This window comes from Balaenoptera acutorostrata, chromosome 5 (assembly GCF_949987535.1).
Source record: "Balaenoptera acutorostrata chromosome 5, mBalAcu1.1, whole genome shotgun sequence".
Lineage (NCBI taxonomy): Eukaryota > Metazoa > Chordata > Mammalia > Artiodactyla > Balaenopteridae > Balaenoptera > Balaenoptera acutorostrata.
This window is the reverse complement of record NC_080068.1, coordinates 91,547,323-91,575,086: the sequence shown is the minus strand read 5'-3', so window position 1 is coordinate 91,575,086 and position 27,764 is coordinate 91,547,323. Positions and strand designations below refer to the sequence as shown.

Here is a 27,764-nt window from a genome sequence, read left to right as displayed (position 1 = left end):
CTCCTCTCCTTGTAAGAACACCAGTCATACTGGAGTAGGGCCACTAATGACTCCATTTAACTTAATCCTCTCTTCAAAGGTCCTAGCTCCAAATGCAGTGTCCCATTCTGAGGTACTGGGGGGTGAGGGCTTCAACATATGAATTTAGGGGTCAATTCATTCCACAACTCAAGAGTAGAACAGGAGGCTGTCAGAGTCACTCAGGGGAGAGATGATGAAGGAGAGCTGCATGTAACGCTGTTGGGGTTTAGAACTGGTAGGGTGATGCGGGGATCAAAGGTGACTCCCCCGTTGCTGGCACGGACAGTGGTGCCGTTGGTTGAGGTGTCTGTGGGGAATGGAGAGGAGGAGGTGGTGTGTTCCCTTTGTGGTATGTTACGATTGCAGGTGGGGGTTTTAAGAAAGACCTCAGCCTGAGAATAAGATGTGCATGTCATCAGTATGTGGAGGGCAGTTGAAACCAGGGATGTTGGTGAGACCCCCTGCCCTCTAGAAGGTGTAGACAGAGAAGGCTGAGGACCAAATCTTTCAGAAGAGCAAATTCTGAGGTGTGAAGAGAATGAAAGGAATCATTTGGGATTAAGCCACAAAAACAAACCAAAAATCAAAAAAAACCCTACCATCTTCTTTCTCTTTAACCTGAAGCAGAGTCCCCCTAAATCATAAAGAAGTGACATGAAGCAAGATTATGAATAAAGAAGATGAAGCTGATGGGAACCACGAGTTACATAAAAGAGAAAATGAAACAAGAATCAAGAAAGAAGTTACTGACGGATCCTTGGTTTGTTAATTAGGGGTCTGACTTTCCATATCTCCTCATTTGTTATGTGCTGCTGGTGAATTAATAGATCTCTCAACAAAAGGACATTTAAATCAATGTATGACACCTGCTTAAATTCTCAAGAAACCATTAATTACACATTCTTAAAATGAGCTATGATACAACTCTTCTAACTGTATAATTCCTATCTATGATTCTTAATCACACGACTTTCCAGCTGCAAGATGGATCTTCTCTATTCATCTTCTCTGATTCTGACCAATTAAACATTTTCTTTCATAATCATAACACTTCATGGGCCAAATCTTCAAAAGAAAAGGAGCTTGTTAGCAACATACCATCTCCCCTTGCTAAATTATGCTGAATTAGAATTCCTAAAAGTATAATATATACATACAGGGCTTTATTAACACATTCAGGCTTAGCAGAACAATGGCAATATTATTTTGTGGCTTGATTTTGTATGAATGTGTTTTCAGAAGAATTCTTAGAAAAAAAACCTTATCAATTAATAAATAAATTCCTGTCAAACTGAGGTCAGATTTTGCACATAGCCTATATACGCTGAGAGAATACAGATGACAATGATAAGAGTGTGTAAGTTTATTCAGAAGAAATCATTATTTTCTAAAAGAATTAGAATGGCTATACAGACAGGCTTTGGGCATTTTATAGCTTGATTCATGTTTCATGTTCACTGACAACATGTACCTTTGAGTCATTTATTTCATAACTGTACAGTGGCCACTGTAGATTTCTTTTCCAGAAACCATTCATTCCCAATGATCAAAGCACAAGTTTCCTCCACTGGGGGTTTCTGAGTGCGATACAGGAGCAGCACGGGGAAGAGTGAATGGTCTGGTTCCCAGTTAGCTGCTCTGCCTCAGATTCCACAATCCTGCTATCAGTCCAGACTCACCAAGCATAAGGGGGAAAATTAAGGGTTTATGGCGTAAACCAGGGCCAAATCTGACCACGCAGTAACCTCCTGTCTATGGCTGCACAAACCCAGGCACCCCATTGGTTTATATATTGTCTTTGGCAGAGTTGAGTAGTTGCAATAGTGACTGTAAAAGCAGAGCCTAAAATATTTACTATCTGGTCTTTTGCAGAAAAAAATTGCCATCTCCTGGTACAGACTACTTGCACTTAACTCAACTACTTCAAGTGCTGTGACCATGAAAACATCTTAAAACCATTCTGGAGAAAGAGATACAGAAAAATACATGCCAAGAAGCCAACCACGTCATAATCTACTCCTGCTGGATGCAAATCTACATCATCTAAAGGCAGCTTTCTTTTTATTCTTACACTATCACCTTTATACACCCTTTTATTCATGGTCCCCCAAACAAACCATCAGTTGGTCCAACGTAACATGTTGTTTTTTTGGCAGATGTGAACCACTGATTTCTTTGCCTAATGAGTCAATAAGACATGGGAACCTGCAAAATTAGGGGCTGGAGTTAGTGCCCTTCATCCAGTTCTTAATCCAGGATGGGACAGGGTCTTCAAACATCGCCTGCTGTCCATCACTTGTGAGCACTGAGGCTCATGTGATGGGCAAACGCTTCTGCCCAAGGTGTCCGGCAGCAGGAACACAGCTAGGGATGGAGCTTCTTCGTTATGTAGACCTCATTTGCTTGTGACGTATTGAGGAGCCCTTGGCTTACTGCCCTCACTTAATTTGACTAACATCTCCAGACCCCACCACTTTCACATGGTTTTGGAACAAAGACAAAATGCCTATGTTTCTGGTACACATTTTTTTCAAAATCAAAATCTGTCCAGGGCCGTTATCTACCCTCCCCATACTGGCCCTCTCACTCATGAAAAGCTTTTCACACTTTTCACGCATAGATGTAGGATGGTCCTTGCATTCAGCCTGAGAACACACTGAGGAAATATGAATTGGAGAATGCAAGAAAGCTTTTCTCTCCATTGGATTATGCCTGTACTCTAAAGGCCAGCGAATAAACCAGCCACAGGTGCAGACGCTTAATAAAACTGTTCAGGGCTTCCCTGGTGGCGCAGTGGTTGAGAATCTGCCTGCCAATGCAGGGGACACGGGTTCGAGCCCTGGTCCGGGAAGATCCCACATGCCGCGGAGCAACTAGGCCCGTGAGCCACAATTGCTGAGCCTGCGCGTCTGGAGCCTGTGCTCCGCAACAAGAGAGGCCGCGATAGTGAGAGGCCCGCGCTCTGCGATGAAGAGTGGCCCCCACTTGCCGCAACTAGAGAAAGCCCTCGCACAGAAACGAAGACCCAACACAGCCATAAATAAATAAATAAAGCAAATAATTTTAAAAAATAAAATAAAAAACTGTTCAGGAAGCTCTAGTCAGCAGGGCCATAACTGTTTCCACCCACTTCTGTCTCGTACCTGATCTCCTTGGAGCGTGTGCTGGTCAAGGGGTGTCTTGGTGGCAATGTTGCTGTAGTAGGCGTAGGACAACTCCCAGTCCAGGGCGTAGTGATCAATACCCTGGTAGTGTTTGTACCCAAGGTTCATCGAAGACAGCCTCTCACTGCCCTGGCCTCCAACCAAACTATACAACATGCCCTGTTAAGAAGAAATGGACAGTGTTCACAAGATCATAGAAAAGGGTCACAAAATCCTAAACATAGAAAGGTCATCTGGCCTCACCTCTACATATGAGCTTAGTCATTCCAGAAACAAGTTAACATGCCTTTTTAAAAAACGTTAGAAAAGAAGCCACAAGAGCTTTCTAATGGCTATCTGTCCTTCTCAATGTCTAACAGCTGAAAATTCCTTTGTCCTTTTCTCAGTGAAGATTGGGAGTCCTCCCCTGACTTATCTCACAGCATCTCTTTGTGTATCTGACAACTGTTCTAAGGATCTTGGTCCACTTCAGCTACGTCACCTATGGTCAGATAATCTGAATAGTGGGCCACGTCCCAACCTCACACTCTCAGAACGTTAGTGTTGGGAAGGGTCTTTAGAGATTGACTGGTCCAACCATCTCATTTCAGAGTTGAGGAAATAGAGGCTCAGAAAGTTAAGTCATATGTCCTTGGGCAACCAGCCATTTTGTGACAGAGATGGGGCTAGAATCTTCTACCCTATTCCACCTTGGTGGGGACTGCCTCAGGGACTTGGGAAAGCATGCCATCAATCATGAGCTTCTACAGCCAGAGACACACACAAAGAAGTCAAGTGAAAGGAACACAGAGCCTCCTGGGAAGGTCTAAACAGTCTGAGTCTCTTCAAATCCAGGATGAACGATCCCATGTGCACAAACAAAAACTAAAAGTGATCAGGGACCATTTAGCAGCACTTATAAAAATGCGATTCCAAATGTTAGGCAAGTTGCATAATAAATTTGGATTCAATACCACAAAACCGTCTAGTATGACATTTATTTTAATGACAGGAGGCTGGATGTGACAATACTTTGCTTAGAGGTCCAGATGATTTCACTTAGCTAAAAAGTCATATGGGATGCTGGACCCACAGCCAGAATAGTTACAAGAATTGGGTAAGAGGCAACTGTGCTTGAATGACTGGGATTCTGGTAAGCCTTGCTCAAACTATTCCTCAGTCAGTATACCAATCATATCCCCATGCTGTGCCTAGAAATGGATAAAGTGCCCTTTTTCACTCACTGACAGCGGGAGATCCTGTATTTAACACAGCCTTAGGCTGTTTTTCTTGAGTGTAAAGTTTTTAAAGGACTCCAGGGAAAATGAACATGTCCAGTTCCACCCTGGGCATGAGAGCCTTACTCTGCAAATATAAGGCAGGTAACTGATGTTCCTGGAGCCCGCGAAATACTCTACCTGCAGCTGATCCCGAGGTACATTTAATCCAGTTTCATAAAAGACTGCGAGGTAGTAGGATGCTTTATGGTATCCACAGCAGCTGGCATCCATCAGAAAGGGGACGACAGAGCTAATTTGGTGAAGACCATCAACAGTGGAAAGTCTCTTTACAGCCTTCTCGAACATCCGCCCACCAATTTCTAATACGGATTCACTTTGGTTCCTCGGCACTGTAAATAACACAATTCACAGAACACACAATTAACTACCATGGGGTCGACAAAATAAGTGGGAACAGCCAACTAAATCACCTGAGTTATTAATACGGTTGGTCCTGCAGTGACTTGATATATACCAGCTTCCGGGGAGGTAAATCAAACCCGTTGGGGAGGCCAGGGTGTCATTCTATAAACAGCTTTTCCTTTGGCACTAAATGACAGGCTAGTATCCTGGAGAAAAGGATGTACCTTCTATAGCTGAGAGAGCGCCTCAACAGAGTCATTTACCCAGTGTAGCTCACCACCAGGTCAGGACCACCGAAACTGCCAGAGAGATTTTTTTTTTTCCCCCTCTAAGACTCTGAAGGGGGGTGTGTTTTATCTCAGAAATAGTTCCTAGGTGCTGCTGTAAAAAGTTGAGCACAAGAACCTTATTTTGAGATGCTTTCTTATCATCTTTTGCTTCCGGTTTTCCTTGTGGGTTTCTAAATACAATAAAAAGAATGAGTCAACTTTTACTGAGGGCCTATAAAATGCCAAATCCTGGGTTGAGTGTCTTATGCAAATTATGTCATGTAATCCAAACAAATTTTAAGAGGTAAGTATTATTATTAACGTCCTCATTTTTCAGATGAGGAGACTGAAGCCTGGAGAAGTCGACTAACTTGTCCAAAGTCACCAAAGCTGGCAAATGGCTGAGCCAAGCTTAGAATCCAGCTTGGCAGGTCACAGAAGCAAGACTCCTACTCACCCTGCTCCCCCTACCTCCTGATTAATGGGCAACCAGTTGTCTTTATAGGTACCTTGCCACCATGGTAGAGACCTCTTTACGCGACTGCTTTAAGCTATGATATTTCCTTTTACCTAATCCCCCCATAAATTGTTAAACTCTTAAGTCCAGATGGGCAAGTTATATGGCCCTATAATCTGTTACAGTCTTTTAAAGTCCATCTACATTATTCATCTCTCGTTTTATTAATTCAGCCAATGAACGTTTACAATTCTATTCTGTGCATCTACTAGATGCTATGTTACAAACGGCTATATAGGATTGCATAGGTACAATTTCCATTTAAAGAGATGTGGTCAATTTATTTAAAACGAAAATTTTCTCCCCCTCAGAATTATACCCAACATTTTTCTTTGATTTTCTTCATTCCATCCCAAATTAAAATGTTACTAACAACTTCCAGGAGGCAACAAGAGACTCACTATCAGCGCTCCATCAAGGAATGAACAGAGATGAGTTTCCAATGCAGGAAAACTCTCAATGAGAGGATTTGAGATTGGATTTAAGGGCAATTCCTCGGCAGAGGTTGATGCCTCTTCCAAGATATCAACACAGAAGCCAGTGGGATCCACGGATGAAACTGTGAAACCCAAACCATTGATTATGAGCTAATGCCTATCCCTTTGGGCACACAGGAGGGCTGGCTGCCCCTGGTAGGGGGGCACATGCCTTCACTTGCTGAGCTGTGGAAAAGGAGCCCACCTACCCCCTCACCCAGAGCTAAGGCAGTCCCATCTCCTGGCTCCTGGAACCCCTCACCTCCACCCTCTCCAGGTTTCTGAGAGGCAGCAGCTTGGATTTGCTTTTACTTACTCTCTACCCCAAGAGGTAGGTGCTAAAAACAACACCTTAACTAAACACATGGAGTTTGCTCCTCTTTCTGTTTTGCTTTTAATCCCTAAAGAAATAGCTGCTTGTTGTAAAAAAAAAAAAAAAAAATCAAATAATATAGATTTGTATAAAACAAAAACAGAAGTCCTCTCTCTCCCAAACCTTCTTTAATAGTGGAGATAAACTGTTGAAAACTTGGTGTATATACTTCCAGACTTTTCCTTGGCATAGACAATAATTCATTACACCTCTATCTGCCTATATACATATACATTTTCTTTCCAAAAAGCTGCTATAGGTTTGGACTCTCAACTTTTTTTCCCTTATGTGTAATTTTTTATCAAACTATATTTGATTTACAATATTGTGTTAGTTTCAGGTGTAGAGCAAAATGACTCATACACATATTCTTTTCCAGATTCTTTTCCTTTATAGGTTATTACAAGATATTGTGTATAGTTCCTTATGCTAGACAGTAAATCATTGTTGTTTATCTGTCAACTTTCTTTTTTAAATTAACCACACACCATGAATACCTGTACACGGCAGTCAGAAGCTCATTCTTCCTAAAGTTTCAATAGTACTGCATTCTATAGCAGTGCCGTTTTTCCAACCGGTTCTCTATTTTTAGACTCTTGGGTTGCTTCCTTTGGTTTTGCTATAACCAGCAACACAGCAATGAACATCCTAGAGCATTTCCCTCTGCTCATCTGTTGGGATGTATCTGATTAATAACCCTCTTTTCCACCAGGAGTCCGGGGATCTCCTTTTGGATTCTCCCTTTGCATAGCTGAGAGAAAAATTCCATCCTACCCAACCATTAGACAGGATAAGAACCTTCTCCGCTAGATTTGGTGTGTACTGCAGTACTCAGATGGAGTTGCAGAGTAAATCCTACTCCTGCTTATTCATATATTTACTTTTAAATACTTACTCATCTCTGATGCCCCTCTGTGCACACTCTGAGCAAAGCAACATTAACAATTTGTTAATGATTCATTCCAGCCTTACCTGTTCTGCCAGATTCATCTTGCTGTGCAGTAGAAGCTAACACAACATTGTAAAGCAACTATACTCCAATAAAAATTAATTTTAAAAAAAGAGCCATTTCACACAAAAAATAAAATAGGCATTAAAAAAAATAACTAATATGATGAGTTTTGCCTGAGTAGCCACAGACATGGGCTCTGGGGGCTCAGAGGAGAAAAGAGACTCCAAGCCAAATGGAGGTCCAAATGAAACACTTGCCCTGCTGACCTCTGGCACAGAATCCCAGAAATCATTACTGGGATTGCCCAGGTAACTGGGATTGCAGGAGAATAAGGGTCAGGAGGGGGATCCTTCACAAAGTTCAAATCCTTAGCAAACACAAAAAAAAACTTTGCAGACTGAAACGGAGGCAGGTTGAAAAACCTTCATTATTTCTTTTACCTATTAAAATTCTTAACTCCCCCCCAGACATTACCAATCAGTATTTTCTCTGCAAAAGAATCTAGACAATTTTCTGCACTAGTGAGTATAATAATAAAATAATACTTCTAAAGGAAAACCGCTCGTTTTGCACATTCTTTTAAGTTTGTATTCCAAATGTGGCACAAAATCAAAGCTCTGATGTCACTGGTGATATAAAACTGGCAATTTAAAAATCCATTTAATGAAACTGTTAATTTCACCCAACTGGTTTAGCATATGCATTTTTTCTAGTAGATCTATAACTAAAAAACATGCCTTATTTATGGAGATTAATGGAGTAATGAAAAACAAACAAACAAAATAGAAGTAGGAGCCATTTTCCCATTTTTCTTTCTTCCTACACCAGAAGCTAAGGAAACAAAGGCACCACCAGCATTAATTAACTCTTAATCTCCCCGAGTAGCACAGCGTTGTTTATTTTGCTCTTTTTTCCTTTTTCCAGCAATACCACAAAGTCACCATTTGTGCGCTCATCATTGGTTTGTTTTTTGTTTTTTGTTTTTTTAAATTTTTGGCTGCATTGGGCTTTCGTTGCTGAGCGCGGGTTTTCTCTAGTTGCAGCGAGCAGTGGCTACTCTTTGTTGTGGTGTGCGAGCTTCTCATTGTGGTGGCTTCTTTTGTTGCGGAGCACGGGCTCTAGGCACACAGGCTTCAGTAGCTGTGGCTCACAGGCTCAGTAGTTGTGGCGCACAGGCTTAGTTGCTCTGCCGCATGTGGGATCTTCCTGGACCAGGGCTTGAACTTGTGTCCCCTGCATTGGCAAGCAGATTCTTAACCACTGCACCACCAGGGAAGCCCACACTCAACATTAAAAGAGGCAAAAAGCAGAAAATGAGAAGGTAGTCACCTACTGAAGGAACCAGAGCTGCCTCTGATGGAGAATTTGGGAGAAGAAAGGCAGACTTATTCCTTATGAGGGGAACGAGACAACAACAGGAAAGTCATTTTTAGTTTCAAGCTTCCAAAAGGTGTAATGCCTCCAGGGAAGAAGTTTGAAAAGGGAAAAAAATGTGAAAGGAGAAAATACCATATACCCAGAAAAGGAAAGATCTTCACCAAGTTTACTGATTTAGAAAAACATAGCACATCCTTCATTTGCATTCTCATTTGATGAGCTCCACTGGGTTCCCGAGACTCAAAGAAGTGGCTTATTTCTCTCTCAAAAGTAAACTACTTGTACTTTTCTGTCCTGTGCAGATTGTCTGGCTTTATACATGTAAAACCTCCCTCCTTCCCTTTCCCTCTTTCTCTCTCTCTCTGTGGATTTTTTAAAAAAACTATAAAGATGCTTTCTTAAATTAAAAAAAATAAGATAAAGGTCCTTTAATGAACAACAGTGAACATAGCTCTTAAAGGACACAGGATCCTGGCGTTACTAAATAACCCCATTGTGTTTCTACCATTTCCATGCTCTGCGTTTTAGTCTCCAAATAAACATTGCAATTGTTGGCAAAAATCAGAAGAGTTAGAAACAAGCTAGAGGGACGACAGTGCAGCCAGCACCTGTCTGCATATTGTGTAGAGGAACGTCGTCCCCTGCGCTCTGCTGTCTGAAGCCTGGGGCAGGAGTCAGGCTGTGGCCCTGAAGGAACAATGCAGATGGTGTCAGCCCTGGGAGGGGAGCCCAGCCTCAGACCTGGCTTCCTCCCGAGAACCATCTGCTGGCAGACCTTGGACTTTCTGTAGCTACAGTCATCAGCTACCATGGGCTCAGAGGTGCCCAGTCCAGCATGAAAGGAAGAAAGGAAGTAAACAGTTCTGGCCTCAGGGCAAATGTCTGGAGGGCGTGCTGGTCCACTCACCTGACACGCTTACCTGGGCCTCCCTGCCTTCGAGTCCCCCCTGCACTTGGGCCATCGTGTCCTTCCTTTCTCCTTCCTACCATACCAGCTCCCTGGCCTGGAGCCCCACGTAGCTCTGCCATTCCTGCCGCCTCTTACCAGCCGGTCCTCACCACTTCTCTTCCCTGATGCCAGAGCCCCATTCAGAGGGTTTTTGAATTCAAAGGGTCCCACTTTGTCAAGAAAAGTGTGAGAGGAGAGTAAAAAGAAACAGCCAGCATACCTCTTAAAGGATGAAAAGGCATGCATACTAAAATACTACCAGCCTAGCATTAGAAAAAGCCCCAATGCAAATAGAGCAATTTCTATGCTCTGACAAGAGCCATTTTCCTAAAGAATTGGAGTTTCCCCAGGAAACAACACAGAGGTTGACCAAGCAGAATGGTCCCCCTGAAGTATTGAACATGGGGTCTTGTGTCGGATGCCCCGCAGAGCCTGGACAGCGGTGAACTTCAGGACAGAGCACCACAGGAGCATTCCTGGGCCACTCGAGGAAATCAGGAGGCAGAGCCGTGGCTCTGGAATGCCGGAGGCACGAAGGGTTGGCTGCCACATCTGTGTGCGCTGCAGCTGGGTGCCCCAAAGCACTGCTGTCTTTACTTATTTATTTTTATAAACTTATTTATCTTATTTATTTATTTTTGGCTGCGTTTGGGTCTTTGTTGCTGTGCGCGGGCTGTCTCTAGTTGCGGCGAGCAGGGGCTACTCTTCGTTGAGGTGTGTGGGTTTCTCACTGCAGTGGCTTCTCTTGTCGTGCAGCAGGGACTCTAGGTGCATGGGCTTCTGTAGTTGTGGCATGTGGGCTTAGTAGTTGTGGCGCACGGGCTTAGTTGCTCCGCAGCATGTGGGATCTTCCCAGACCAGGGCTCGAACCCGTGTCCCCTGCATTGGCAGGTGGATTCTTAACCACTGCACCACCAGGGAAGCCCAGCACTGCTCTCTTTAATTCAAAGGCATGCTGACTCTGGAAATTGAAGAACAAGTCCTGTGATGCTTCAGAGTGAGAACCACCAGTGGGGACAGCTGCATTTTATACCAGGTTAGCACATCAGCTGTCACCGTGTAAGAAGCCTCCTTCCTCCACACCCCATGGCACATGGCAAAGACTCATGTGTGGGCCAGTCTACGCTTTTCATTACGGTCATCCCAGGGCCCAGCACCATGCTTGGAGGTTCTCAATACAGGGGTGCCAAGTTGGGTTTGCATGCACCTTAGGGCTGTTTCATATCTGGGCACCTGAATACCTCAGCAACGAGGTTACAGATATATGAAAGCAAGAACCCTGGGGCCTGTGTATCGGGAAATCTTTTGCAATGGGCGTGCATAGATGAAGAAGGATCCTGGCCTACTTTTGCTGTCAGGGGAGAGTTGAGAGACAGCATCCTGGCTGACCTGGCAAACAGGACTATATTTGCAAAGGTGTTTTCAGAGCCAGGACAGCAGCTTCTGAGGGAGAAGCAGGCTAAGGAAGCGTGAGAGAAGTGAGAAGAATGTGGAGAAAAGGCAAATAAGCCCACAGACTCCATCGGTCTGGATTGCTGTTATGGCTTAGCTAGCATAGACCTTGAATTTGTATCTCCTGGAAGTTAAACTCCTTGTTCCTTCACTGATTCACAGACCCAAAAAGATGTTTTTAGTATTTACAATGAGATCACTTCTTCATTTGGAGTGCGTTCAGTGGCTCAACAAATACTTATTGAGGGTCTTCAAAGAAAACCTAGATCCTGTTACTATCTTTGAAGACGTCTGAGCTCCACTGTGGAATCAGACAGGCAAATCAATATTGTAATGTGGTAAGATAGGTACTGATAAGGGGACACCTACAAAATGGCAAGGAGGGCAGGGGAGATGGAGCTGACTGCCTGGGGGGACAGGAAAGACGATGTGAGCAGGCAGTGTTTGAGTTGGGACTTGAAGGCTGCTTGCAAGGCAGGCAAGTTGAAGAGCATGGGTGGCTGAGGGGTGTTCTTTGAGGGGAGTGGGGCATAAATGCACTGTATAGGGTCATATGGAAGAAGGATTGATAACTAAGCACCTAACGTATGCCCAGCACCGTTGCAGACACTGTGAAGGAATAGGAAGCATAGTGGGATACTTACACCTCTCGCATTACCCTCAACAAGCTTGCAATCAAGCGAGTAATGGAGACACCCATAGGATCAAAGCGCTGTAAGTCAAGGCAGATGAGACGAGCCCTATCCGGGCGACTCTATCTCTCATATCCATAGGGTACCTTTCTGTCTGTGAAGCTCTTTCGTAGACACTGTCACTTTATGAGAGCATTACATTCTTCATTCCTATGAAACCAGACTTTCCCCAGTATATAACTTACAAACATAAATTACCCTTCATACCCATAAGGGTGGCTATTATCAAAAACCCAGAAAATCACAAGTGTTGGTGAGAATGTGGAGAAATTGGAACACTTGCACGCTGTTGACGGGAATGTAAGATGGTGCAGCCCCTATGGAAAACAGGATAATGGCTCCTCAAAAGATTAAACATAGAATTACTGTATGATCCAGCAAGCCCACCTCTGAGTATACAGCCAAAAGAACTGAAAGCCGAGTCCTGAAGAGATACTTGTACACCACATTCAAAGCAGCACTATTCATAATAGCCAAGAGGGGGAAGCAACCCAAGTGTCCATCAACAGATGAATGAATAAACAAAATGTGGTATAGACACACAATGGAATATTATTCAGCCTTAAAGAGGAAGGAGATTCTGACAGATGCTGTAACATGGATGAACCTTGAGGACCTTATGCTAAACGAGATAAGCCGGTCATGCAAGACAAATACTGTATGATTGCACTCATATCAGGTATCTAGAAGAGTCAAGTTCATAGACACAGACAGTAGAATGGTGGTCACCAGGGACTGGGGGCGGGGGCAGGGTGGGGAGTTGTGGTTTAATGAGTACAGAGTTTCAGTTTTGCAAGATAAGAAAGTTCTAGAATCTGTTGTGCAACAATGTGAACGTACTTAACGCTACTGAAGGGTACACTTAAAAATGGTGATGATGAAAAAAAAAAATGGTGATGATGGAGAGTTTTAAATTATGTGCATTTTACCACACAATTTTTTAAAAATTACAGTCCTTAAAGAGGGAGGGTGTAAATATTTGGGGATTCTCTTTTGCAATAGAAAAATAGAGCTCAGTCTTTTGGGAACAACTAGAAGGTGGTGACCGCTCCTGACCTCACTGGGCAGAATGCAGAGGACACTCCTACTGGTTGTGAGCTCCCGACTCTGCACTCCCTGCACCGTTCTCATGGCTCCCTTGAAGTACGTCGTTGGCTCAGAGGGAGAGCAGATGATCCATCTAAAATCGCACAGTGTCGGGGGAAAACGCTGCCGTCTGAAGCGTGCACGTGCAGCAGCCTGGCAGTAGAGTTGGCTGTATATGTGAGGAGAGGCTGCCAAGAAAAGGGTGAGTGTCGCAAAGAACCAGAAATGACAGGCCATCGTCTCATGCTGTCATACATATTTTTTTAATGCCAGGAAAAAAGTGATTCCACCAATTAATTCCCTTTGTGGGAGCTATGGGAGCTGACGTTTTTCTTTGCATTTAACTTAAGTCACTCTCATTCAAAACATGGCCCCATCTTTGTCCTACCCTGGGCCACTTGGTCAATACTTGTCTAGTGAATGAATGAATGGAAGGTTGTGATACGAGTGACTTAAGTTACTCACACGGTTTCATTCCTCATCTCTGTGACTGCACCTACTCGGTTCCTACAGCAAGAATTCTAAGCAGCCAACATCTGATCCTTGAGTCTGTTCTTGTAGCTTATCTCAGATACAAGAAATGTAACATGATGAGGATATTCTAGTAAAGTCTACTGGTCAACAGGACCAAACAGCTCAGGCCAGCAGCGGAAAACATGATGCAACCATAGTTCCTATTGACTAGAGTTGTCCAAAGCACTCCGAAGCCAGCTAGACACTCACAGCAGGATAAACTTGGATCAAAAGTTATGTGAGGAACCAGGAATAGATACATAGTCACACCAGTCTGACTACTCTTCTTTTTATAGGAGACCAGAGTAAAGATATGTAAATAATGTAATTTTTTTTTTTTCCCTCAATTTACAAAATCAAATCTTCTGCACTTCTCTCAGGATCGTTAGAAACTGGGCACAATGTCTGACACGAATCTCTCTCCAGGGTTAACCACAGAGATTATCTAGTTAACTATGGTGGCCCCAAGCAAGGGCAGTGTGCCGGGTACAGATGAATTTTAATGAGTGTAAGCCCTGCCCTGCAGGAGGCTCCCAGCCCCTATGGATGGGACAACGTAAACTAGAAAAATAGGGGGTGAAGGCAGAATGGGAGCCTGAGGTTGGTTCTGGAGATTTGCCTACCCTGCCCACCCTCCCTCCCCACCTGCTTCTGGGCGCCAGGAAAGGGCAGGGAGGGGCGGGACGCAGGTAGCTACATGCCCAGGGAGATAGGGGCCCCTCCGGGTGCGCTCCCTGGCGCTGATCTAAGCAGACTTGGCACCAGAAGGACCTGACTGGCTGCTTGGGCACCAGCAGTGGGCCCTAAAGTGGCAAATCTGGCTTTGTGCCCCCTCTCCCCCCAGGCATGGGGCCCCGGAAGCCTGACCGAGGGCAGCCGGACGCGTGCCTATGCTGCAGTGTGACAACTCCCCAGCACTGCAGCCCATCAAGTCTCAAGGTCTGGGGGTTCATGATCTGGGTTAATTAGCTCCCTTTCTAGGCCTCCACAGAGAATAAAATCATTCTGCATTCTTTAAAAGAAACTTCTGAGCAGTAAAAATAACACAAAAACATTCTTTATTGAGAGTATTTGCTTGAAAAAGAATGTCTTGTGAAAATGATTCACTCCTGTTCCTAATCAGTAAAACTATACTTAAATATATCTGAAATCTCATAAAGCCAGTTTTGAGGTGATGTGGTCTTCGCTCGTTTAGCCTACACTTTCCAACACGCATCGCCCTCTTCCGTTCACCTGTCTCAGGGGGCAGTTCCACCACTTCCCAGAAGACCCACGAAAACCCAACAATTGTCTCTGCCTGGTAGTAATAGTGTAACACTTACACAGCAGTGATTCTCCACCGGGGGCGATGTGACCTCCCTGGGGACACTTGGCAGTATCTGGAGACATTTTTAGTTGTCACCCTTGGGTGGAGGTTTATGGGAGGGGATGGAGTGCTGCTGGTATCTAGTGGGTAGAGACCAGAAATGCAGCTAAACATCCTACAATACACAGGACAGACCCTTCACAACAACAAATTATCCAAAATGTCAGTAGTGCCAAGATTGAGGAACGCTGTCTACATAGAGTTTACTAAGTGCCCATACTCTTCTAAGTGTCAATTCCTTAATCCTACACTAGAAGAGAGGGACTATTGTCATCCCCGTTTTGCAGATGAGGAAACTGAGGCTCAGCGAAATGAAGTGGCTTGCCCAAGATCACACAGCTAGTAAGTGCTAAGTTAATATCAGGATCAGGTCACTTGGCTGCAGAGGCTATGCTGACACCTGACTCCACATGGCCTCCCTTTCCCGGATCCAGGCAGTGACGAAGTCCCTCAGAGCCAACCCCTTATATCCTTTGGCTCCGTCTACATCACTCTGTCCCATTCAGGCCCCCATCCTCTCCGCCCTGGGCCATGCAGTGGCCCCCCTGCTTCCAGCTCCACAGCACTCTAGTTTACCTCCCTCAGTCTCCCTCTGCTGACAAGAGTGACCTCAAAAACCCAGATCTGATCACGCCTCTAGCTCCTGCTTGAAACCCTTCAACAGGTCCCCGTCACCTACAAGGTAAAGCCCAAACTTGTCAGGATGGAGTCTGAGCTCTAGTAAGGAGCCCTCCCATGTTGTTGGTGGGAATGTAAATTGGTGCAGCCACTACGAGAACAGTATGGAGGGTCCTTAAAAACTAAAAATAGAACTACCATATGGTCCTGCAACCCCACTCCTGGGCATATATCTGGAGAAAACCATAATTCAAAAAGATACATGCACCCCAATGTTCACTGCAGCACTATTTACAATAGCCAAGACATGAAAGCAACCTAAATGTCCATCGACAGATGAATGGATAAAGAAGATGTGGTATCTATACACACTGGAATACTACTCAGCCATAAAAAAAGAACAAAATAATGCCATTTGCAGCAACATGGATGGACCTAGAGATTATCATACTAAGTGAAGTAAGCCAGACAGAGAAAGACAAATATATGATATCACTTACATGTGGAATTTTTTAAAAAGATACAAATGAACTTATTTACAAAACAGAAATAGACCCACAGACATAGAAAATAAACTTATGGTTACCAAAGGGGAAAGGAAGGGGGGTGGGATAAATTAGGAGTTTGGGATTAACATATACACACTACTATAAGTAAAATAGATAACCAACAAGGACCTACTATATAGCACAGGGAACTATATTCAATATCTTGTAATAACCTATAACAGAAAAGAATCTGAAAAAAAAAAAAATATATATATATATAACTGAATCATTGTGCTGTATACCTGAAACTAACACAACATTGTAGATCAATTTTACTTCAATAAACAAATAATAAAAAAAAAAGAATAATCACTCTCCAGGCCTTCTCCTGCTTCCCAAATTCCTTGCATGTCATTAAAAATGGCATGCTGTTCCCATGTCTCTGCCTGTACTCTGCCTGCAATACCTACTCCCACCTTGCTTATCTGGCAAACATCAATTGACCCTTCAAGAATCAATCCCAGTGTCACCTCCTCCAGGAAGCCTTCCTGGAGCACTCTAGACTTCCAAGTAGAACTGACCACTCCTTTCTTTGTGCCTTTGCCAATTACTCCCATAGCTTTTATTTTTAAAAATACATTACCATTTTTCTTTGCTTTCAAGTCAGTCCCTCAAGGGCAGAGACCTTGTACTATTTTACTTACCTCTGAAGTCTAGCCAAGTAACTGAGCAGTCACTCAGCAAATATCAAATGAAGCAAAGATGAAATATCTTGTATGGTTTGAATTCTTTCAAGATGGGGTGAGGGTGAATCACTATCTGCAAAGAGAGTCTATTCCACTGGACACTGCCATTTTTAGGAAGTTCTTATATGCAGCAGCAGTCAGTTTCTGCATTGCCTTGACCCAAGGGTTTGGTCATATGCCCAGGAATACCATGGGCTGCTGCTGACCGCTAAGATAGTTCTCATTACCCTCCTTCCCCAGGCTGAACACCTCCAGCTTCTCTCCTCTTCCTAACAGACATCGTTTCAAGATTCCTTGTAGTCTTACAGTATGTACTTAATTACTATGCAAACCTAAATCACAATGGACTTAAGCTGGACACATTTGCAAAACATACACAGATTCCTGAGATGCTGCTTAAAATGTACTTCAGGGCTTCCCTGGTGGTGCAGTGCTTGAGAATCTGCCTGCCAGTGCAGGGGACACGGGTTTGAGCCCTGGTCTGGGAAGATCCCACATGCCGCGGAGCAACTGGGCCCGTGAGCCACAATTACTGAGCCTGCGCATCTGGAGCCTGTGCTCCACAACAAGAGAGGCCCGCGCACCGCGATGAAGAGTGGCCCCCACTTGCCACAATTAGAGAAAGCCCTCGCACAGAAACGAAGACCCAACACAGCCAAAAATAAATAAATAAATAAACCCAAAGTTTAAAAAAAAAAAAAAAACCCTCTAAAAAAAAAAATGTACTTCAAATCAAAGGTCTCAAGTTCAAGGGCCCGAGGGCCCGGGCAGGTAAGATCCATGACTGAAGTCGGCAGGAGGTGCTCAACCAGAGGCAGGAAGGGCTGTGGATGGACAGAGCCTGCCTGTCCCATCCACACACCTCTGGGATTGCTGCCACTCAGGAACGGAGGCCCGGCGTCGCCAGATCTTTGGATCTTCTGAGAAAAGCTAGAAATTTGCATTTTCATAGAAGTTTTTAGATCCCTGTAACTAATTTTTTTTAAATTGACAACAATGTGTATGCCAAAGCAGCCACATTTGAGGGCCAGCTCTGGCTGTCAGCTGCTTGTTTGTGGCCTTGGCTTTAAATAAAGAATTGCTCAAGTGATTCCTAAATTTAAGTTTTTGTATTTAGGGTTGAAAATGTGCACAGATACACTGAGTGGTGGACACATTAAGGGCAGAATTTAAATTTGAAATTAAGCTAGAAACTAGGGTTAAAAATAACTTCAAGGCATAAATCACTAAAGAGGGTGAGGAAAAGGAGAAAAACAGGGACCTTCCTAACCAGCATCCAAAGGCGAGCTAGGCACAGACTCAATTACCTGTCACCAAACCCATCTCCAGCAAGGCCTGGAACAAGCTGCGGTGCTTGGCTTTCAGCTCCTTCTCCCAGAGGAGGGCTCTGCACATCGAGGGCCGCCCGTACCTGAGCTTCAGGTCCAGGTAGGAATTCCGGAGGTCGCCTACAGGAAAGGGAAGTACAGGATACCATTAGAGGGAAGCCTTGCCTCTCTAACTCCCTTCCTCTACGGGGAACTAGAAATAAGAGGTCAGACTTAGCGTTACTGGATGTTGGTTTGGGTGCATCAGGGATTTGAAATTGGCTACGATGCCTCTGCCTCGAGGTCACAAATTCAAAGCCAAGTCCAAGGGAAATGTGCCAAAGTTGCTGATAGCTGTTGAATAATTCTACAGAATGAGCAGCTGGCCTCCGACTGGTCCCCAGGAGGACAATATCTAGGCCATTTTGTTGGCAGTGTGAGTCGAGGAGCAAAGCACAGGGACCCCCAGGGAGGCAAGGCAGTAGAAGATGTTAGGAGAATCTTCCCAATGCCACCAAACAGATCAGGATGCAAGACCGGCCTTCTGACTCTGGGTATCTCTCCTGAAATTACATTAGCTATCAAAATCAGTTTCTTTCCTGTTTGGGGTATTACTATTCCTATATATCTTCCCTTCTTCTGACAGCATCATATTTTCTGGATGATTCAGCGGTGAGAGCAGCAGCTGGGAGACTAGTATAGCCTATTCTTAAATTAAATTGCAGAAGTGCTGCCTTTCTACACTTACCTATCACCGTCTCTAATCACTTCCTATGACCATTTTATGTGAACTCTATCAGAATGGGGTATGTTCAACATATATCCATTCCTCCATGGCCTGAAATGGGAAGCTCGGCTCTGGAGATGTTGAGATTATTTAGGCAGGACTGAAATACTCAATTTACTTTTGCTGATGGCAAAGGCCCCACAGGAATTTCTCTTCCAGAAAGAACATATGTGACTAACTCTAGTGCCACCGTATCATGCAAGAAGAGCTATAGCCAGAGAAATTTGTAAGTGCTGGAACATTGGAAGACAAGACGGGATGAGTTTTATAACAGATACACACTCTGTATGAATGAAAGGATGTCTGCAAATACGGGCAGGCACGGAAGCAGTCTATTTGAAATTCATTCCTTCTGTTGAAAAGTTACCAATGTCTTCCAGAATGAGTCAATTTCAAAGATTTAAAAAATAAAACCCAGCCCCAAACAACAAAGCCATTGTTCAACATTTCTGAAGGCTAATATTCAGATATTAATGGTCCAAGACAAAAGTGCACTGACGGGGAAACATTTCTAATGATTAATTTATTTTCCAATTCATTTTTATTTTCTTAGACTGGCCTAAGATCCCATTATGGATGGGAATAATGTAATTTGAGGCTCAAAACACTCTCATTTATATTCTTAAACTAAATTACAGCTAGTTGAAGCCATGAGGCAGGTTTGGGTTCTTGCTGGCTGTTGGTCTTGGTGGGATCTAGGTGGAAGGCACACTATCATTTGCATCCATCTGGGGAGGTCATACTTGCCCCCATTGGTCAAGTCACATATGTTCTATTTCAACCCCCTTATGAAAGAAGCCAAGCGTGTTGCTACAAATACCTGGAGCTAAAAATCGCTCTCCTGAAGTTCAATACTTACATGCTTCTTGTCTCCTGTCCCCCTGCTGTACCGTGGATGTGTACACAGATACTATTTCTTGAACCTCTGCACACCTTTCATAATATAACTTGATATGTTCAGCAAGTTGCTTCTCAAGTAGGGGATTGAAAATCTACAAGAGGGCAAGAAAACAGAATGAACAACAATTGTCATCAAACACCCATGGGTACCCATGAGGCTACGTTCAGGTGGATTTCCTTCTCCCATTGATAGCACCAGGTGGCTTGCTTGTACACAGATCATCTGCTTTGGATTCTCAAAGGAAGGGTGTTACTAGTAATTCAAGGACACGCCAGCTCTGACTGCTTCCCTCTAGCTTCTTTTTGTGGCATCTTCTCCTCTGCAGAGCTTCTTAAGTGTCAGGATTTCCCAGAGACCAGGCTTTCATCCTCTTCCCTTCCCCGCCGCTATGTGCTATCCCCAGAAAATGACATTCATCTCCCCTGAGTTCCCAAAGGACCCCAAGTCTACCTGTGTTGCACCTGCTGCCTGGAAGCCTCCTCTCCTTTTCTTCTGTTTGGAAGGCTCCTACTCAACCTCCAAGAGCCAGATCCAAGGTCATCCCTTCAGGGCAGCCTCCCTAACAGCCTACCGCACCCTCGTACATGTACCGATGCAGAGGACCGCACCTCGGCACTGCCAGACACAGTGCTCACATCTTCATTAAAGCATGTACCCCATTCTTTCATGACTTATCTGTTTAAGACCCAGGCCAGGAGCTCCTCAAGATCAGAGACCTTATCTCAACTCAGTGGTTTTCAAAATACGGGTTATGACCCATTGGAGGGTTGTGAAATTATTTCAGTGGTTTGTAACCAGCAGTGATTTTGTTTTTTATAGAGCAGAACACAGAATATCAGAGTACACTGAACATAGCAAGAATCTGTATCGTTAGTAAAATTATTATTTCAGTTTTGTGTTTTATATATATATATATGTATATATTATGTGTGTATGTATGTATGTATATGTGTATTATATATGCTTATGTATGTACTGCTCATGCTATTAAATAGAGTTCTTATTGTGGACCACCTTCAAAAAAAAGTTTGAAAGCCACCACCTTAATTCATCTTGGACGCCTCAGCATCTTGCACAGAGCCTGGCACATAGTAGGTGCTTAATAAGTATTGGCTGCACACATGAATAAAAGAATTTCATTTTTTTCCTCTTATAGAGGTATCTCAACAGGGGCTCTAAGATGACCTATGGGTGATAAGGTGCCCCATTTTTCCGAATTGACTTTGCCTAGTGACCCCTGCTTTTCCCAGAACAAATCCCACAAGGTCACAGGAATGAAAGAATGTTCCTTTTTTAGGTATCCGGTGATCTCCTTACCAAGGCACAAAAAGCAACCAGGGTGAATGTTCCCTCGTGGGGCAGCCCCCCCTCTAATACCCACCAGCCCTGCTGGAGCTGGCCTGGAGACTCGGACAATTCCATTCTATTTGTGGGTGGGTTTTGGACTTGAGAATTCAATGCTGACTACAAAGCCCTCTATGATCTCCACCACCGCAGCCCACCCACCCAGTGTGAGCCAAAGGCTCATGTTTCTGGAGAGAGCAGTAAGCAGAACCAAGAGTCCTATTTGCTGGACTGTCTCCTACTGATACTTTAAATAATAGCATATAAAAGAAGCTTTACCAAATAACTAAGACTCTCTCCTTTCATTAGCTTAATCGCTGGATAGGCAAGAGCCTGATAAAAATCGACTCTATAATTAAGCTACTAGTTATTAAAACAGAGGAAGTAAATGGTTTCCATTTTATGAGTACTAAATGAACCAAACGTTAACAAAAATCTATTATCACGTTTGCAGGGTGGAGGGGGAAGCCTCAATATTAATTATGTTTGGTGACAGAGCCGATGTGAGGTCCGGCTCAGATAAATCTTTTGTTTACACTGGACTGGTTCCACAGCCCTGAGCCACACGCCCATTACACATAAGCATTCGAAAACTCCTTGGTCCCCTAGGCTCACCTGTGCAGGGTGCAGAGCATGGAGGCGATAGTACTTCAGGGGTCCAAAAAACCCTTCAATGCCAGCCACATACCTGCTCCCTCCAATAATGAAGTACCCAGCAGTGTCATTATAATGGAAATCCTCTCGGAAGCTAGAGAAGAACAAAGGATTAAGAGAGTTCTGGGTTTGAACAGATTTTTTTTTTTAAAGACTCTTTCTCCTTGACTCAAAATTCCAAATTTCTGCAAACCCTTCACTCTAGTTCTAGAAGATGAGACCATGGTGGGGTCAGGCAGACTTGGGCTAGGATCCCAACCCTGCTATTTACCAGCTGTGTGACTTTGGACCAGTTGCTTAACCTCTCTGAGACTGAGTCTTCTCATTAGTAAAATGATAATTCCTCTCTTACTGGATTAATAAGAGGATTAAGTAAAGACGTACAGCATCTAGCAGCACCTGGCCCACCATAAGTACCTTTTTTTCCTTTTTATTTATTTTTTATTTGACTTTTTATCTTATATTGGAGTATAGTTGATTAACAATGTTGTGTTAGTTTCAGGTATACAACAAAGTGATTCAGTTATACATATACATGTATCTATTCTTTTTCAAATTCTTTTCCTGGTTATCACAGAATATTGAGCAGAGGTCCCTGTGCTATATAGTAGGTCCTTGTTGGTTATCCATTTTAAAGATAGCAGTGTGTACATGTCAATCCCAAACTCCCTAACTACCTCCCTACCCTTCCCCTCTGGTAATCCTAAGTTCCACCATAAGTACTTAATACATGCTGCCTATTGATATTGGCGAAATTGTTTAGCATCATTGGAATTATTTGGAATTGCTGATCTTAATTGGAAGTATTTTGCTCTAAAAGGAAAAAAAGAAAACTTGTTGAGTAGATAGAAGGTGGATGTGGAGGAAAATAAAAACATACCCTATTAGATAAGAACTGAGGTCAAATTCAGAGTTAGGAGAAGGAGGCCACAGCAAGGTCAAAGGGCTTGGCCAAAGATAAGCGGTCAGCACAGGTGATTTGTTGGAAGTCCACTTTGTCCTGAAAGACTTAAAGGATCAGGAAGGAAAATGGAGGGAAAAAATGGGTCAGCATGAATAAAATGCACAAAGTTGTTCCTGGCAGCATTATTTACATCCACCAAAGACTGAAAAAGTTTAGGTGTCTGTCAGTGAGGACTGGTACCCACATCCATCCAATGGACCCTGGACATCTACACAGCTTAAAAAAGGACAAAGGGCTCTGTGTACTGACCTGGAATAATCTCTAAAATACATTGTTCAGTGAAAAAATAAAAATGAAAGAGCAGAACAATAAATATATTTTTATCCAAGAAAGAGGAGAATGGATTTTTTTTTTTGTATTTGCATTAAAAAAAACTCTGGAGGTATATATAAGAAACTAATAAAAGTCTTTCCACATGGCATGGGGGTTAGGGGATGGAGTGGATGGAGACAGAGCTGGAAGCAAGACATCTAACTGTAGACCTTTTCACATTGTTTTGATTTTTATACAATGTGAATTTATTACCTATTTAGAAAGTATAATAAGAATGGGTGGACAAAGTGCCATCAGAGCATATGTGAACAGCAAGGAGGGATCAAGATCGGCATCAAGTGAGAAGCCAGGCAAAGACAAAAAGAGCCAGGGAGCACCAAGGGCAGATGGCAGCAGAAGGGAAGAACACAGCATGTCAGGCAGGCCGCCAGGAGCCCGGCAGCCTCAAGAGCGATGGGCCAGGGTGACACGGACGGGACAGAGCAGCCCCCAGTGGTCGGGTCGGAGAAGCCAGGCAAGTGGGGGTCATCCCAGGAGAGAGGATGGGCTGACTGTTAGGCAGAAACCCAACCCTGGGCAGGTGCTCCCCGTTAGAAGGAAGACAAAAAGGTGAAGAAATGGGCACTCTGACAACATCAACCAATGGCGGCAAGAGGGAACACTTAGAAATCAGCTTTCTACAAAGGCAACTAACATGGAAAAGAAATGCTTTATTTCCTGCTATTTCTTTTTCTGGAATCTCAGGCTTGAAGGGCACTAAGAAGATGACGGTCTCTTCTCTTTTTTTTTTACGTGGGACCACAAAGTTATTATCTCTGAGAGCTGCGAATTGATTAAATTTTTCAAGACCTTCGAAAGATTTGAACATTCCAACTACCCTCATGAGGTATTACCCAGCACTCAGGGGACACAAAGCAACGTTTCTTCAGTAGAAGCTCTCGTAATAGAACTCTGCTTAATCAACTCACTAGCTCACCTCACGGCTCATCCCTGCAACACACTGGATGCTTGCCAGCTGGAGGTTCCTCTCTGGAGGCTTCTTCTCATTTTATTTTTTATTTGAAAAAAAATGTTTTTTTATTTTTTGGCTGCGCCGTATGGCTTGTGGGATCTTAGTTCCTCGACCAGGGATCGAACCCGGGCCCCTTGCAGTGGCAGCACGGAGTCTTAACCACTGGACCGACAGGGAATTCCCTGTCTACTCATTTTCTAATGGAGATAAAAATAGTACCTATCTACAGGGTTGTTGGGAAAATTTATTTAATAATTAAACAAAGCATTTAGAACAGTGCCTGCCACATCATAGGCACCATAGCTGTTAACTACAGTTATTATTATTAACCTACTCCAACTTGGACTTTTGCTGTCATTTTTTTAAATTAAGTTTATTTATTTATCTTTGGCTGCGTTGGGTATTTGTTGCAGCATGCGGGCTTCTCATCGTGGTGGCTTCTCTTGTTGCTGAGCATGGGCTCTAAGCACATGGGCTTCAGTAGTTGTGGCGCACGGGCTCAGTAGTTGTGGCGCACGGGCTTAGTTGCTGTGCGGCATGTGGGATCTTCCTGGACCAGGGCTCGAACCCGTGTCCCCTGTATTGGCAGGAGGATTCTTAACCACTGCGCCACCAGAGAAGTCCCTGCTGCCATTTTTTGAGTTGCATGCTTACGTAAGATGTGTTTGTTCCCAAACCTGTCAATTGCCAACTGTATGGTCATTGTAACCATACAATGTAATTCAATCTTATGTGATCCAATAAAATAGGGATGGAGAAGAAAGAGATGTTCATTCTTTAAAAATTAAGTTGAATATTTTCGGTAGACTCAGTAAAGAATGGTTACTAAAAAAATTGTTGTGGAATTAGGACAGCTGGAAAAGGCTGGAAAAAGAAACTGAAGAAATCTAGATGGATTTTGGGCTCTGATAGTTTCACAAGTGTCTTTGTTTTCTTTTCATTTGGGAGAAACAGAAATTGGGTACCGTTTATGCAAGAAAGATCACAGGGAACTCCAATCAGTAGACCCATACTCAAAGGCAAGGCTCTAGCTAGAAAGATTGGCAAATTAATGCACATTTTGATATTTTGAATTAAAATAAAATATTTACCCACTTTTTTTTATGGATCTTTGCTTTAACTGAATTCTCAACTAATCAATAAATTACTTGGTCCCTATGGTACTAGATTGCAATTTTTTATCGTCATTATAATACAACTAACAGATCTCTCCAGCTCCGTCTCCCTCCACAGCGGTGCCTCCACATTTTTCTCCTCTAAAATTCTCAGTGGCTGCACCAAGACTGCAAGATTCCTTGCACTGTGCATTGTTTGATGGTCATCAATTTTGCTGACATAAGAGCTGAGCTAGACAGTTCAAAAGCCCAAGCCAGTCCCTTCCGCAAGCCTCAGACAAGCTGGCAAACTATCTTTATTCTTATCTGGATGTGGGAGAGTGCCCTGGTTTATTACTGTGGAGGACCCAGCAGTGGGGAAGGATTGCCTGCCTCTGTCTTTAACTAGGCCTCACTCAGAATTAGGGAACAGTTTTGGCTCATGGGTTCTTTTTTTGGCCACACCACATGGCAGGGACATGTGGGATCTTAGTTCCCCGACCAGGGACCAAACCCAGGCCCCCTGCAGTGGAAGCGCAGAGTCTTAACCACTGGACCACCAGGGAATTCCCTGCTCATGGGTTCTTTAGCAGGGGAATTTAAAGCCTCAAAATAGCTGTCCCTCTCACCCCTTAAAGTAATTCTCATTTTAAGTGTCACTTCCTCAGGGCCTGGCCTAAATTCTGGCCCCTTTGAGATCCTCTCAAGCCAACCTATTTATTTCCTTCCCTGCATTCATCACAATCTGTAATTTTAAATTTATTTGTAAATGTATTTGTTTAAGATCTGTCTTCCCCCCACTAGATTTTTTAGTTCCATGAAGGCAGGGATGGACTGTATTCTTGTTTTTCATCGTTTTATTCCCAGAGTCCAGCACTGTGTCAGGCATGTGGTAAATGTGTTGGGTGAATGAATATATACTGGATGGATGGATGGATGGACAGATGAATGAATTCGACACTAGAAAAGTCTGCAGTTGTTACTGCAGCACTGAACTTCTGAGCACTTAATTCCTGATCTTCCTACACCACTTTTGCGGGATAACAGCTATCATTATGTTTACTTTACAAGAACAAATAAAAAGGAGGATTAAGAGGCTTTCCTTGGAACACCTATAACCATCTACAATATTTGATGTTTAGTTTACTACCTTGGCCCATTCTGAAATCTCTCTGGTGAATGAGATTCCCAGGTGGGCCCAACATTAATTCTTTAGTTGTTCTATTGATGGAGGGGGTCCCAGGAGTAGGGGAAGGGCAGCTGAGACAGTGGTAAGGGGAAGTCTTGGGCCTGGGGACTGCTCGTATTACCAGGTAAGGAATCATTTCAAAGCTTTCACCAGGATGTTGAATCGGTATGTACCTGAAAATCAGTCCTGAATTCAGGAATCTTACATGATCATACTGATTCCATCTTTACTTAAAAGTTTGTAATTTTGTTCATCATGGATTCTTTACATTAATCTTGATTTTTAAAAAAACTGTATTAGGGGCTTCCCTGGTGGCGCAGTGGTTGAGAATCTGCCTGCTAATGCAGGGAACACGGGTTCGAGCCCTGGTCTGGGAAGAGCCCACATGCCGCGGAGCAACTGGGACCGTGAGCCACAGCTACTGAGCCTGCCAGTCTGGAGCCTGTGCCCCGCAACAGGAGGGGCCGCGATAGTGAGAGGCCCGCGCACAGCGATGAAGAGTGGCCCCCGCTTGCCACAACTAGAGAAAGCCCTCGCACGAAACGAAGACCCAACACAGCTAAAACAAACAAACAAATAAATAAATAGAGTAGCTATTAATTAAAAAAAAAAAAAACGCAAAAAAAAATACTGTATTAAATGTTATTTATTATGACTATCGTTATGAGCTGAATTGTGTTCCCCCCAAAATTCATATGTTTAAGTCTGAACCCCCAGTACCTCAGAATGTGACCTTATTTGGATATAGGGTCATTGCAGATATAATTAGTTAAGATGAGATCATACTGGAATAGGGTGGGCCCTTAATCCAATATGACTGGTATCCTTATAAAAAGGGGAAATTTGGACAAAGACAGACACTCACACAGGGAAAATGCCACGTGAAGTTTGGCTTTATGCTGCCACAAGCCAAGGAACTATTAGAAGCTGGAGAGAAGCTTAGAACAGATCTTTCCCTAGAGCCTTCAGAGGGAGCATAGCTCTGCTGACACCTTGATCTCGGACCTCTAGCCTCTAGAGCTGCAAGGCAATACATTTCTGTGGTTTAAGTCACTCAGTTTGTGGTACTGTGTTCCAGCAGCCTTGGCAAACTAATATAATGACTAAGTTTTGTTGGTGTCTCCTTACATTTTATGCGGAAGGTGCCTCCCTTGCCTCACCCTAGTCCCAGCTCTGGATCTTACTGTGATTCACTCCGCTCCTGTCAGCAGCTACACTTCTGGGATTTAAGAGGAAAGGAAGCCCTTACATCGAAAATGAAAAAAAGCTTATGAAATTCAATCGGTTGTCAAAAGTGTCTGAGGTTGCATGTGGGTGTCAGGGGAGAAAGGGCAGGCATTATTTTAGACCTCACATCCTGAAATGCAAACCCTTAATTTCTGGGGCAGAACAGGGCACTTGAAGAGATTTCTAAAGGGGCCGCACATCAGCTATTTCTCCAAAGCAAACTCCCAGGCCTTTCCTATTCTCAAACTCTTCATAGAAGAGCCCATGGCCGCTGGTTATATAACAAAACGCATATCTGTTGAATTCTTCCTCACTGGTCTAAATCCACCTG

General features: G+C 43.6%; 1 protein-coding gene across 2 annotated transcripts in view; it reads right to left on the bottom strand.

Moving 5' to 3' along the window:
- The window catches only part of SEL1L3 (SEL1L family member 3), a 100,946-nt gene that overhangs the window by 42,746 nt on the left and 30,436 nt on the right, over positions 1–27,764 (bottom strand). For both annotated transcript variants that reach the window (XM_057546835.1, XM_007168456.2), the window contains 5 exons: positions 21,636–21,768; positions 19,635–19,767; positions 17,989–18,129; positions 4,583–4,794; positions 3,165–3,344 (listed from right to left, as the gene is read on the bottom strand). In XM_057546835.1, coding sequence (XP_057402818.1) covers positions 3,165–3,344; positions 4,583–4,794; positions 17,989–18,129; positions 19,635–19,767; positions 21,636–21,768 — 799 coding nt within the window. The remainder of the gene's footprint in view (positions 1–3,164; positions 3,345–4,582; positions 4,795–17,988; positions 18,130–19,634; positions 19,768–21,635; positions 21,769–27,764) is intronic.